General features: G+C 40.7%; 1 protein-coding gene across 1 annotated transcript in view; it reads left to right on the top strand.

Moving 5' to 3' along the window:
- Nucleotides 1-2,939: 2,939 nt before the first annotated feature.
- The window catches only part of LOC117507796 (translocon-associated protein subunit alpha-like), a 36,598-nt gene continuing 24,763 nt past the window's right edge, over nt 2,940-14,774 (top strand). Inside the window, exon 1 of the mRNA XM_034167593.1 lies at nt 2,940-3,091. Within this exon, the coding sequence (XP_034023484.1) occupies nt 3,022-3,091 (70 nt within the window). The 5' untranslated portion in view covers nt 2,940-3,021. The remainder of the gene's footprint in view (nt 3,092-14,774) is intronic.

The raw sequence follows: 14,774 nt of genomic DNA, 5'->3' as shown, positions 1-14,774 counted from the left end.
AAATCAGGAGTAAACACAAAGGCTGGGATGTGTGCACAAAGCGACAACAAACTGGCAGGGAAGTGGTGGCTGGGAGGTGTTCAAATAAGACAGGAGTTAACAAGGTGCATGGGAGGAACAATCTAGAAAGGGGTGTGGCCAGTGAAGATTAAAGTAGACCTGCATTGAAATAAATGTGGTCAGATTTCAGAAAGAAATAGCTGATATGTATTTATAAGACCCTTGTGAATGCAGTAAAGTAAATCTGTAAGCCCAAATTTGTAATTCGGCTGAGACATCTTCATTTAAAAATGACAAATTTGCAGCTAAAATTTAGCCTTCTGTGAAAACAGTTTGTAGAGCCGTATCATTTCCATGACGTCAGGGACAAGACGACACGCTCCCGCCTTCAGTCCGATCCCGCATTGAAATTGATTTTATCTGTTAGTAATGTTACTTATACATGTCCTGGTTTCAACATCCAAAAGTAAGCTGCAATGAATGTGAGATACAGATCTGTGTGCTCAGATCAGCAACGACATCGACAGCGGGCGAGGTTCTTCCTCTCCCGCTCTCTGCCTCCGCTACGCTTGCTGTTTTAATGCAAAGCGGCTGGTACACCTGTTGCTGCAAGGACAGACTTCTTGCAGCAAAATCCACAGCACCGCACGTCTCGGCAATCGGAGCCCCAGAGCTCCATGGACGCTGAGAGAGGTTTATATATTTTTTATGACTGGGATTCTTTGCGGGTCTCGCCTCCATATCCCGCTATGGTACCGGAGGCGAAAGACAGTAGATTTTCATTGCGACACCACTCAATCAAACGGGTGTATGAAAAAGTCCCCCAAAATAATTTTCAAGCACAAATAAAAGAAATGTGTACTCACCAAACGTGCCGCAAGACAATATGAAGTTTTAAAAAAGTAGATCCTTCCGTATAAGAAAAAGGTGCAGATGCAAACTGATGTAAATCCACAAATTACAATTGCGCAATGCATGCTGGGAGAGGGTCTTGTAGAGGGCTACATTTGCAGAGGGCTAAATGTTAGCTGTAAATTTGTCATTTTCAAATGAAGATTTCTCCGTTGAATGACAGATCTGGGCTTGCAGATTTACTTTACTACATTCAGAAGGATCTCATGTGTAAATGTAAGTCATTTTTTGTTCAAAAAATCTGACTGCATTTTTTTCAGTGCAGGTCTCCTTTAAATACAGTGCAAGATAGGGAGGAAGAGCGTGCACAAAGTGAAGAGATGTAGGATACAAAGATGCGTGAGCAGGTGCCAATAGTGTGAGTGAAAGAAAACACAGAGCGGACAGAATCAAAGTGTGAGACAAAAATAATAACAGGTGCTGTGCCGTGGAGTGGGAACATACTGGGAGGGGTGTGAGGGAAACTGAGAACTATGAACAAAAGTAAAATAAAAACTGAGGGCAGAATAACATAACCAAGAACAGGGCATGAACATAAGAACAAAACACTAACCAAGAGATAATATGTGCATGAAAACTGAAAATGGAATGTAAATACTTAAGCAAAACTAAACTACAAAAAAGGTGGTAAACAAGCTATAAGAAAATCAAACTACATCAAAACAGAAAGCAAAACCCGATATAAAGCACAACTGATGAAAATTGTAGACACAAATGAGAAAAGCAAAATAAGCAAGTGATAAACAATGATCAATAATGCAAATACAAACCGGCAGAACAAAACTAGAACGGAACTGGACAATGGCTCAAGTATGAAAAGTAACAAAACAAAGTAATGCAGCAAAACTAGAACAGAGAATAACAACATGATGAAAAAATAACTAATACATCAAAGCTGGGGCAGGAGGTAAGCCAAAGGGAGAGTCAAAATAAGGATTAAGGCCTAGACCCAGGCCAGGCATGACAAACATTAGCACCTGTGAATTTATCATGTCAGTGGATATATGTATATTTTTGACTCCGTGTGTGTAATTATGACCCTGTGCTGATCTGAGAGAACCCAAAATAAATCACAGTGCTCCTATGTAAAAAGCTTTATTTGGACACAAATAGCAAAATAGCTGTGCAAAAATCTTGACGCATATTTGATTAGCGTTTACACGGTTTATGGGCATGCTCTAGTCTTCTTCTGGTTTTTTATGGGGACATTATAGTGCCATGCACAGGCCTGGCATATGTACTACAACGTTAAAGGAAGATTTTTTGCAATCGAATTATTCGAGATACTCAACTAATCGTTTCAACCCTAGCTAAAATGAATCGAAACTATCTTTTGGGGCAAAAGAAAAGGTTAAAACAAAAAAGAACTCCATGATAGTGGGCAGATATGTGCTAAATAACATCCCATAACTCATGTTTCTAAAAGGTGCTTCACAGTAAAAGCATTTGAATACAACAATTTTCTTCTCCAGTGTCACCCTGTGAAACTGGTTTGTGTGACAACTAGACTCCACTTAATACATAGAAGTTTTCAGTCAATTGGAAAATGAATGAATGAATGACTCCACCAGCAGTTCACAACTGATAAATGCATGGTTCCACATCCTGTTTTTAGAGGATGATGTTAGAAAAGAGGGATTGATATGTATATATTTGCAATAAGGCTCTATTCTATTCTGAATGATCTGCACCAGCTACAAAATGGAAATTCCAACTTTTGGTGTTTTCTTCTACTCTTTTCCTCGTTAGAAATTCAGAGTTCAGAGTTTCTACTGCATGCAACGTTAAACCTTCAAGCCCTTTTGCACAGCCACAAACCTGCCAGTGCATATGATCTGGAGCTAAATAGGCTCTGTCTCCCCTGCATTAAATCTATGAAGGGGGGAATAATTCATTCGTCAGAGCTGGCTGTTGCATGTTTTGTGATTCTGTCCGTTAAAAGCACAAGCCTTTTCAGCTTTAAAGCAAATGTCCCGCTGGGACTTGGACCAAGTAGGCGTGTCTTTCTCCTCCTGCTGGCCCCGCCTCCTGCTGAAGTGTGCTCCCTTTTCTCTCTGCTGCTGAATGCTGATGTGTAACAAACTGTAACCGACAAGTCTGCTATATAAAATGTTCAGTTTAGGATCCAAAGTGCTGCTGCTTTTCCTCTTGGCGTTTCCCTGTGGATTCATGTCTATCGGTGAGTCGGGCAGAACTTTGTGGCGTCACTTAGGTAAAAGGTTTTCACGTAGCCTCACACACTGACGTGGCATCATGTGCAACCCTACAGCTGCGTGCGCGATGTCTGCATGTGCTATTTATCGACACTACCATGTAACATTTACCACAAAAAAGTTTCTTTTGGATGCTTATTGACCAGTATGCCCCCCCCCCCCCCCCCAAAAAAAAAAAACGTTTTTAAACGCGCTCCGGATGCATCACACATAACTGCTCCCTATTGAAAGGACACGTCACCACAGATAGTTTATATTATTTATCAAAAGCCAAAAATCATTCCTCATATTGTTTGGATACTGTTCTTCCGAAATCACAAATTTCTAACGTCAACAGCCAGGGTGTGAAAATTTACTTCATTTTAAATTTTATATGCTTGTTTCAGAAGATATGCGTAGCTGAATCAGTTTAACACATCATTAGCATGTAATTTGTTTATCTGAAGTTATTGGTTGTGTTTTTATTGACCAGTATTGGAACATATGCTACCAGATCCTTGGCACTGGTGCTCATCCCACTGCTTCTGCAGATATATTTATGTGATTTTTGGTTTAAATCGTGATAAAGGGGTTACAAATAGTGAATATGGACTCACAATGCAGACTGTATGTGAGCCAGTGGCGGCTCAAGGGGGATTTATTTTCTTGGGGTCGTGATAATGATGATAAGAATTACTGTACCCTTCTGAGAGGACACAAATACAAATTTGGAACATTTGGGGAAAAAAATACAGGCAGAGCAAACTCAAAAATATAACGCAATGCTAAAATACTCTCAGCCTTATGAGCATTAGTGTTCTTTATAATTTGCAGTTGTTTCATTACGTCGGCATTTATTTATTTATTTATCTGTCTGTCTGTTAGAAAGATTACGTCAAAACTACCGCACAGATTTCCACAACATTTTCATCACAGATAGATATTAGAGCAAGAAAGACACCATTAAATTTTGGAGGTTATCCGGATCCGGATTTTGGATCAAGTTTCACATTATATAGGCTTTGAAGTATTATGTCAAAACTACTGCACGAATTCTCACCAAATTTGTACCACAGATACATTAGGCCATGGAAGACACCATTAAATTTTGGATGTGATCTGGATCCAGATCCGGATTGTGGATCAAGTTGCACTTTATATAGGCTTTGAAGGATTACGTCAAAACTTCTTCATGGATTCTCACAAAATTTCCACTATAGATTCATATTAGGCCATGGAAGACACCATTAAATTTTGGATGTGATCTGGATCCAGATCCGGATTGTGGATCAAGTTGCACTTTATATAGGCTTTGAAGGATTACGTCAAAACTTCTTCATGGATTCTCACAAAATTTCCACTATAGATTCATATTAGGCCATGGAAGACTCCATTAAATTTTTGGGGGTCATCTGGATACGGATCTTGATTTTGGATCAAGTTACACTTTATATAGGATTGGAAGGATTACTTCAAAACTACTTCACAGATTCTCACCACATTTGTAACCACAGATAGATATTAGGGCATGAAGACTCCACTGAATTTTAGTGGTCATCCAGATCCAGATTCTGACTCAGGATTTCAATTTATAGGCTTTTAAGAATTATGTCAAAACTACTTCATGGATTCTCATGAAATTTGCACCACAGATGCATATTACGGCATGGAAGACTCCACTGAATTTTGGAGGTGATCCAGTTCGGGATTGGTGGATGTCAGAAATCTCAGATTGCTATTGTTAATTATTAAGATCCTACTGTCCTACATGCAATTTGTATATGTTCAATAAAGCCCCTCTATCAATCAATCAATCAATCAAAAACAATATTTACATTTTAAGAGCGGAAAATGTGCAAATCAAGGAATATTTGTAGATCACCTTCTGTGCATTTGCAGGTACTACTGAGACAAATGTAACTCCATAGGAAGTTAGCTTTGAATTAGCAGAAGTTACCTGGTGACCATAAAGATAGGAAATACAAGAACAAAAGGAAGAAGGACTCGCAGGCTTATCACACAAGTCATGCACAGGCAGAGAGTTTTGACTTATGGTTAAAATTTTAAACAAGCTAATTCTGGACAAGTTATTGAAATTAACGTCATGTCTGTCATTTTTCTAGGGTTGGCCACTGAACTTTGGTTATTTTGTGGCACCAACTGAAATGATTCGGTAGTACCGAATATCCAGGGTTGGGAGGATTACTTTAAAAATGTATTCCGATACAGTTACTAGTTACCTGTTGAAAAATGTAATTAATAACATAATCCAAGTACCATAATATTAAAGTAATGTAATTTGATTACTTTCAATTACTTCTGGATTACTCCAATATCAAATATGCTAATACAGACAAAAGAAACTAAATAGAAATAGTCTTGACTACATAGTACAGTTCATTAAGCAAAAATAAAACTTTCTTTTACATGACATGCTCTGTTTTACTTAACATTATGAATTAAGAGCACCCACAATATTGTTTTAAACACACCCAGTGTTCACCTGCTAAATTTTCAACAAAAATGCCAAACAAATGAAGGATAATGAAAACTCAGGTGTGTGCAGATGAATTTGCAATTAAAAGTGGCTTGCAGAATAATATGCAAGTTATTGATTTGCATGCATAGACGTTCAAGAAACAGGTGGAATATGCCGGAAAGCTGCGCATGTTAGCAAAGCCACAAACGTAGGAACAAAGGAGACAATATTTCCTTCCATAAGTAAGTGGTTTTGGTTCTTCTTGTCACTTTGTCCGTGATATTTGGATGATAAACAGCTGTATGTTTCCTGCCGTACCTGTGTCGCCCAATGACACGGACCATTAACGCTTCACTTATGTCTAGATGATATTTTCCACTGCTAGACCAATGTCTAGTAAAAATACTTGTTGTTAGTGATTAAAATTATTCGACAAGACTGGGGATTTTTTTTTAATTTGCACCTTAAAATAATGAGATTTATAATGACCCGCACTGTGCCGCTCACAGTCACACCCACACATAGAGATGTGTACCCACACCACTGACTTCATGAATGAAACTCGGTCAATAAAGGATAATTGTGTAAAAATATAATATGTATATAAATGTATTGTAATGGTTTTAGGAGCTGCATTGAACAGCTGCAGCAGGACGCCTCAGCTCAGCAGCTGGAACAGCGCAGATCCGTGTAACTTTCAACACTAATATTTGTGAATGTGTGTGTGTCCGAGTAAGTTTAATATTTTCCTGACATAATTTAATGTCATTTAATTTTACTGGCTCAATATCCAGGTCAAAATGGCATTTTTTTCCACGTATTTTGCGAGCATTTTTCTGAGTGTGTCCAGTCGCGTATCTCCATTGAAAATGCATTAACATCCGGGTACTTCATCAATATTTTGACCGGTTAGGAGACGTCATGTCGCTGTTCATGAAGGGATGTTTTTATTTCAAAGAAAAAAAATATTATATACAGATAACAGGGTTCTAGCTAGGATAAAAGTTTAGTGTAGTGGTAATGTCGAGGGAGCAAAGTGACCGAGGCGGAAGCAGGGAAGCTTTTGAAAATTCAAGCTAAAAATTGGCCATTCTAGGGGTACCCAAAGGGGAAAAGCCAGGTACGACAGCCCAAGTCCCTTCATCGTGTCCGGAAGGCTGGGGAAGTTTGTTCAGTGGGCAATCTCATTCAGGGTTAGCCAGTACATGGCCCTCAGTGAGGCAGTCAGAGTCCGTGGACATTTTTAAGTCAAGACTTAAAACCTATTTTTATTCTCTTTCTTCTGAGTAGTTTTTATTTTGTTATGTTTTATTCTTTTACTTATGTTTTTAATTAGGTATTTGAATTTTTTATTTTTATTTATTTTAATTTTTTTATGTTGAACTGTTCTGTGTGACGCACCTTGAGACGGCTTTTGTTGTCATTTGGCGCTTTATAAGCTGATTAAATTGAAATTGAACAACATTTTATTGAGTCTTAAAGTAAATAAATATGAAATTGGTTACTGGATCCTTAAACTCTGGACATAATAAACTCTACATGGTGGATCCTTGATCTCTGGACATAAACAGAAATAAAATCTTTTACTTTTTGTCAGAAGCATTTCCTTTCAGACATTATTATTGGCATGAATGTCTTTCCATACCTATGAGCTGAGCTCTTGCAGATGTGCTGCAGGTCAGGTTGATAAAGAATGCAAGACGTCTCATTTTGGGAGGAAAAAACATTTTAGTCGATTGTAGGTTATTGTCTGTATTTCAACGTTTATAAGAGGTGTCATTTTATTTAAAGTGGCAATTCGTTTTGAAGTTATTAATTCCGAGCGGACTCTGTCTTTTCTCCCTTTATATAGCACCCCTTGGGCACATATTGCGGCGTTTTGGGATTACCTTTCACTGCTATGCAGATGATACTCAGTTATACATCAATCAATCAATCAATTTTTTTATATAGCGCCAAATCACAACAAACAGTTGCCCCAAGGCGCTTTATATTGTAAGGCAAGGCCATACAATAATTATGTAAAACCCCAACGGTCAAAACGACCCCCTGTGAGCAAGCACTTGGCTACAGTGGGAAGGAAAAAACTCCCTTTTAACAGGAAGAAACCTCCAGCAGAACCAGGCTCAGGGAGGGGCAGACTGTGGGGGGGTTCCCATGATGCACTGTTTCTTTCTCTTTTTGCTCTGTATGCATCACTCCGCATTTAATCATTAGTGATCGATCTCTGCCCCCTTCCACAGCATGTCTTTTTCCTGGTTCTTTCCCTCAGCCCCAAGCTTTCAAATGAATTAAAGCTCTGTCTGGGTTTTTGATTAATTAATAAGCTGGAATGGAAGATTGCTGCTAATCCTCCGCCCCGGCCCGTGCTATTAGCATTCTGACAGTTAGTGTGACTTGGGGGTGTTGACTCATTTAAACTAACATATTCATCCTGCTGTAACCAGGTTTCTGTTAGGCAGAATAAATCAATAAAACATGCCGATAACTGCTGGTAATCTCGTTCACATAAAATCCTTAGAAGATTGCCTTGCAGTAGTGAGAAGTTGAATGTCTAGAAACTTCCTCCTTTTAAACTCTGGTAAGACTGAAATGATGGTTCTTGGTCCAGTGAGACATCGGCATCAATTTGACCAGTTAACGCTCAGCCTCGGCTCGTGTGTCATACATCACACTGACAAAGTGAAGAGCCTTGGGGTAATTTTTGATCCTTCGTTGTCCTTTGGCCTCCACATTAGAAAAATTACTAGGACTGCTTTCTTCCACCTGCGAAATATAGCGAAGATTCGTCCCATCCTGTTTATGGCTGATGCTGAGACCCTGATCCATGCATTTATCTCTTCTAGATTGGACTACTGCAATTTTCTATTTTCTGGTTTACCGCAGTCTAGCATTAGGGGTCTCCAATTGGTTCAAAATGCTGCAGCCAGACTTTTGACACAAAGCAGAAAGTTCGACCACATTACACCCATTTTGGCATCCTTTCACTGGCTTCCTGTCCCATTGAGATCAGATTTTAAGTTTCTGTGTAGGCTCTCAGTTGTCCAGGTGGTTTCCATAGTAGAGAAGCTTGAATCTTTGACTGGACTGGGTTGCTTGACGCAAGGACGTTTCGCTTCAAATCGCAGAAGCTTCCTCAGCTAAAATTCTTGCTCTGGTAGTCTGACTTCTGTCTTGACTCTTGTAGAGAAGAATATACAGAAGCCACAAAAGCTGGAGTTTTAAACCTAACCAGACTGCTATAGCCTAGTGACTAAACAATAGCTCTAATTAGCAACTATTGTGCTCTAGTTAGCACCCTCCTAATGACAGGGCAGCTGTCCCTCCTAATGATGGGATGGATGCTTCTCTTGATGGCTCCCTTGATGACTCTCCTGATGACGTGAATGACTCATTATGATGAACAAAATACTGAAACTGCTTTGACCTGAGTACCCCATTGTAAACAGGGGACAAATCATGTCTCAGACCCCCTCCCCGGTTAAGGCTGGGTTTCAACTGTTTCACATAGAATGCCTCCTTGACCCCTCTCTCAAACCATTTCTTCTCTCTGGCTAAGATTTTAACTTCCTTGTCCTCAAACATGTGGTTAGTGTGTTTAAGGTGGAGATGAACTGCAGACTGAGGTCCACTGGTGCCCTCTTTGCGGTGCTGGTATAGCCTTTTGTGTAAAGTTTGCTTAGTCTCACCTATGTAGTGTTCGTTACAGTTTTCCTGACATCTGATAGAATACACTACATTGCTCTGTTTGTAACTAGGGATCCTGTCCTTAGGGTGAACTAATTTCTGTCTCAAGGTGTTAACAGGTTTAAAGTAAACTGGGATTTTGTGCTGTCTGAAGATCCTCTGTAGTTTTTCCCCTACTCCTGCTAAATAAGGGAGAGACACTCCTCTTCTTCTTGTCTCCGTCTCCTGTCTGTCTGGTCTCTTTGTTCTCTGGGACTTCTGCACTTTGTCCAGGGACCATCGTGGGTACCCACATACTGTGAGGGCTTTCCGGACAAGTTGTTGTTCTTTAGCCCTTCCCTCTGCAGTTGTGGGCACCTGTAGGGGTCTGTGTGGAAGAGTCCTGATCACCCCAAGCTTGTGTTCAAGGGGGTGGTTTGAGCCAAAGAGCAGATATTGGTCAGTGTGAGTTGGTTTTCTGTAAACCCCTTGTCTGGAGGCTGCCTGTTCTCTCTAATCGTAACATCACAGTCCAAGAAGGCTAAATGGTTGTTTCTGGCATCCTCACGTGTGAATTTGATATTGGAGTCCACCGAGTTGAATGTGTTTTGTAAAGTCCTCAACCTCCTGTTGCTTGATTTTAAACCCATGTGTCATCGACATATCTGAGGCAGTGACTGGGAGGGATGCCCATGGAAAGATGTCAGGCTGTCTTCTCCATTCGCTCCTGTACAGATTGGCAACAATGGGGGATACCGGATACCCCATCAAAGCAGTCTTTTGTTCATAGTAAATGAGTCATTCACATCATCAGGGAGTCGTCAAGGGAGCCATCAAGAGAAGCGTCCATCCCATCATTAGGCGGGACAGCTGCCCTGTCATTAGGAGGGTGCTAACTAGAGCACATAGTTGCTAATTAGAGCTATTGTTTAGTCACTAGCCTATAGCAGTCTGCCTCTCGGTAGGAGGGGTCTGGTTAGGTTTAAAACTCCAGCTTTTGTGGCTTCTGTTTATTCTTCTCAACAAGAGTCAAGACAGAAGTCAGACTACCAGAGCAAGAATTTTAGCTGAAGGAAGCTTCTGCGATTTGAAGTGAAACGTCCTTGCGTCAAGCAACCCAGTCCAGTCGAAGATTCAAGCTTCTCTACTATCAAATTTTAAGGTTCTGCTACTAACCTATAAATTATTCAATGGACTGGCACCTCCCTACCTAGCTGACCTAATTAAACTTATGTACCCGGCCCGGGCTTTACGTTCTCAGGGTGCAGGACTACTTTGTGTCCCTAAGGTGAATAAGAAGTCTGCGGGTCACAGAGCTTTCTCTTATCGTGCCCCTGTTCTGTGGAATGATCTCCCTGCATCAATAAAACAGTCAGATTCTGTGGATATTTTCAAGTCCAGACTTAAGACGCACTTATTTTCCCTTTCATTATGGCTAGCATACTGGTACAGTTTTGTTTTACGCTTTTTACTCTTTAATTCATTTATTAGTAATTGGAGCGGGCTGCGGCCTCAACATTACCTAAAATTCTGAGTCTTTTAGTGAAGTTTAGGCTAGTGGCTGGCGATCACCTTAGTATTTCTCTGTTTTTCTTGTTGTTTAATGCTGGCAAATTATACAGTATTTTTGTCTTTCTGATGCCTGATTCCTGTTTTGCTCTCTGTTTAAGGTGCAGCTCCATCCAGCGATGGGAGTTGTATTTGTGTTGGTGATCCTCCTGTCCTGTGCGCAAATAGCATTCTTGTATATTCGTCTGTGAATTGTTCTATGAATTGTTCTGTAATTTATGTCTGTAGCATGGCCCAAGCAGAGGGTCACCCCTTGAGTCTGGTCTGCTTGAGGTTTCTTCCTCAGAGGGATTTTTCCTTACCACTGTTGCTCTGGGGGTTTGGTAGGTTAGACCTTACCTGTGTGGGAGCGCTTTGAGGCAACTCTGTTGTGATTTGGCGCTATATAAATGAAAAGAAATGTAAAATTGAATTGAAAAATCAAATGCACCTCTTTCCAAACGTTGTAATACAAACATAACTGCAATAGATCAAAAGTTCTTTTCCTCCCAAAATGAGACGTTCTAGGCTGATGTGCAGCAGCCAGCTGAGCTTCATCTCAATTCTATGGAGAGACATTCATGCCAAAATGTCTGAAAGGAAATGCTTCTGAGTGTTTTCAAGTGTTCTTTTGCACTGGAATGATTGCTGTGATTGTTGCTTATTTTTTCTGTAAGAAAACTACTTGGAGTGGAAAATGACCAAGGTGAACTAGAGACATTCATCATGAAATGCCCCGCGCGCACTATTATTTTCCATGCAAAGTGCAGTAATATACTCAACAAAAATATAAAAGCAACACTTTTGGTTTTGCTCCCATTTGTATGAGATGAACTCAAAGATCTAAAACTTTTTCCACATACACAATATCACCATTTCCCTCAAATATTGTTCACAAACCAGTCTAAATCTGTGATAGTGAGCACTTCTCCTTTGCTGAGATAATCCATCCCACCTCACAGGTGTGCCATATCAAGATGCTGATTAGACACCATGATTAGTGCACAGGTGTGCCTTAGACTGCCCACAATAAAAGGCCACTCTGAAAGGTGCAGTTTTGTTTTATTGGGGGGGGATACCAGTCAGTATCTAGTGTGACCACCATTTGCCTCATGCAGTGCAACACATCTCCTTCGCATCATCCGTGAAGAGAACACCTCTCCAACATGCCAAACACCAGCGAATGTGAGCATTTGCCCACTCAAGTCGGTTACGACGACGAACTGGAGTCAGGTCGAGACCCCGATGAGGACGACGAGCATGCAGATGAGCTTCCCTGAGACGGTTTCTGACAGTTGTTCTGTGCAGAAATTCTTTGGTTATGCAAACAGATTGTTTCAGCAGCTGTCCGAGTGGCTGGTCTCAGACGATCTTGGAGGTGAACATGCTGGATGTGGAGGTCCTGGGCTGGTGTGGTTACACGTAGTCTGTGGTTGTGAGGCTGGTTGGATGTACTGCCAAATTCTCTGAAACGCCTTTGGAGACGACTTATGGTAGAGAATGAACATTCAATACACGAGCAACATCTCTGGTTGACATTCCTGCTGTCAGCATGCCAATTGCACACTCCCTCAAATCTTGCGACATCTGTGGCATTGTGCTGTGTGATAAAACTGCACCTTTCAGAGTGCCTTTTATTGTGGACAGTCTAAGGCACAACCTGTGCACTAATCATGGTGTCTAATCAGCATCTTGATATGGCACACCTGTGAGGTGGGATGGATTATCTCAGCAAAGGAGAAGTGCTCACTATCACAGATTTAGCTGGTTTGTGAACAATATTTGAGGGAAATGGTGATTATTGTGTATGTGGAAAAAGTTTTAGATCTTTGAGTTCATCTCTACAAAAATGGGAGCAAACCAAAAGTGTTGAGTTTATATTTTTGTTGAGTGTATGTACTTGTATGGGGTGAGTATTTGGCTGAAGCCTTATGTGTTTGATGTAACTGGGATATACAATGAAAAAATTGGAGATTGGCATAATATATATTTAGAGGATGTGACAAACAGTGACGATAAAAAGTCGGTCACGGCCGCCAGCCTTCAAAACAAATGCAACCACTGGTGACCTTGAAACAGAGGTCAAGGTCGCCAGCCTTCGAACCCATGTGAAATACTCCTCCAAGGCATGTACCCACCAAGTATGAAGTTTCTACAATCAAAAGGTGCCGAGCTACATTGTGGCAAAGGATTTGACAGCTGTGACCATTATGACCTTGAAAAGCGTGTCAAGGTCACCAGCCTTCAAACACATGTGAAGTACTCCTCCAAAGCATGTACCCACCAACTATGAAGTTTCTGCAAGCATAGGTGCCGGGCTATGTTGTGGCAAAAGATTGACAGTTGTGACCATTGTGACCTTGAAAAGCAGGTCAAGGTCACCGGCCTTCGAACACATGTGAAGTACTCCTCCAAAGCATGTACCCACCAAATATGAAGTTTCTACGAGCAATAGGTGCGTAGCTACGTTGTGGCGAAGGATTTCACATTTGTGACCACTGGTGACCTTCAAAAGTAGGTCAAGGTCACTGGTCTTCAAACCCATGTGAAGTACTCCTCCAAGGCATGTACCCACCAAATATTAAGTTTCTGCGAGCAATAGGTGCCGAGCTACGTTGCGACGGACGGACGGACAGACGGACGAACTGACGGAAGGATGGACAGACGGACAACCCAGGTGCTGTATGCCCCGCCTTGCGGGGCATAAAAATAAAACTCAAAAATTTTACTATGTGTACAAATGTAATGTAATTTTCTTTTTGTTAGAAATGATTTTATAAAATTGGTATCAAAGAAAGTATCGTTCAGGAACCGGTATCGAAATTGGTACTGGTATCGAAAATTTTTGATTGATGCCCAGCCCTACGTTTTACAGAGTGAAAATATCAGCTATATGATTTAGTTTAAAAGTCATGCACTAATTTAGAAGCATTTTGACACACAGGCCACAATGCACTATGGGTAAATTAGGTTCCTGACATGTGGTTGGTTAGTTGGTATAACACACATTACTGAATGTGTGGCGGGTTTTACAAATAAATCTGTATTTGTAAATGTCATTTTTTCATTTGTAAATAAAAAGGCAATTTGAAAACTGAGTTTAAGTGGATTCAGCACTTTTAGCGAATGTGTGGCAGCAATTGTATTCATACTGCCATGAACACTGCCATCTATGGTAGTGTTCATGCTTCATGGATGGGACGGTGTTCTTGGGGTTGTTCTCATCCTCCAAACAGGGCGAGTGCAGTTGTTACCAAAGAGCTCTATTTTGGTCTCATCTGACCACATGACCTTCTCCCAGGCCTCCTCTGGATCATCCAGATGGTCATTGGTGAACTTCAGACAGGCCTGGACATTAGACCTGTTCAAATGTCAAATTTTACAAAATCTTTGGGCCACATGTTGTTCTTGTTTCACTAATAAAATAAAAGATCTGTGCCAAATTTTATTGGTCCCTCACAAAGCAACAATTTTCCCCCAAACAAGCAATGTAGTAATCCAGTAATTCCAGTAATGTTCTCCTCTGGGTGACAAATCACCCATCACTTTTTGTGGTTAGAAGCAATCACATGTAGCTACCTGTAAAAGAAAAATAATGGCATCAGAGTCTTCTCCCATTAGGGAGACGTTGCCTTGCCAGTGGAGGGAGAGAAAACTGCGTCACTCTGGGGGACCTCTAAATCTTATCTGATTGAGTTCAAATTTGGTCTGCACCTACAAAACCCTAAGTGGAACAAAAACAACATGTGGCCCAAAGTCTCTCACACATTTTATTTTTTCACTATATACTGTAACATGAACAGCCCTACTGGACATGTGCTGGCTTGAGCAGGGGAACCTTGTGTGACCTCCAAGATTTTAAACCATGACGGCGTACTGTGTTACTCATGTGATCTTTGTGACTGTGGTCCCAGCTCTCTTCAAGTCATTAACCAGGTCCTGCCATGTAGTTCTGAGCTTTCTCAGACTCATACTTA

This window comes from Thalassophryne amazonica, chromosome 3, assembly GCF_902500255.1.
Source record: "Thalassophryne amazonica chromosome 3, fThaAma1.1, whole genome shotgun sequence".
Lineage (NCBI taxonomy): Eukaryota > Metazoa > Chordata > Actinopteri > Batrachoidiformes > Batrachoididae > Thalassophryne > Thalassophryne amazonica.
This window is presented reverse-complemented; position numbering and strand designations above follow the sequence as displayed.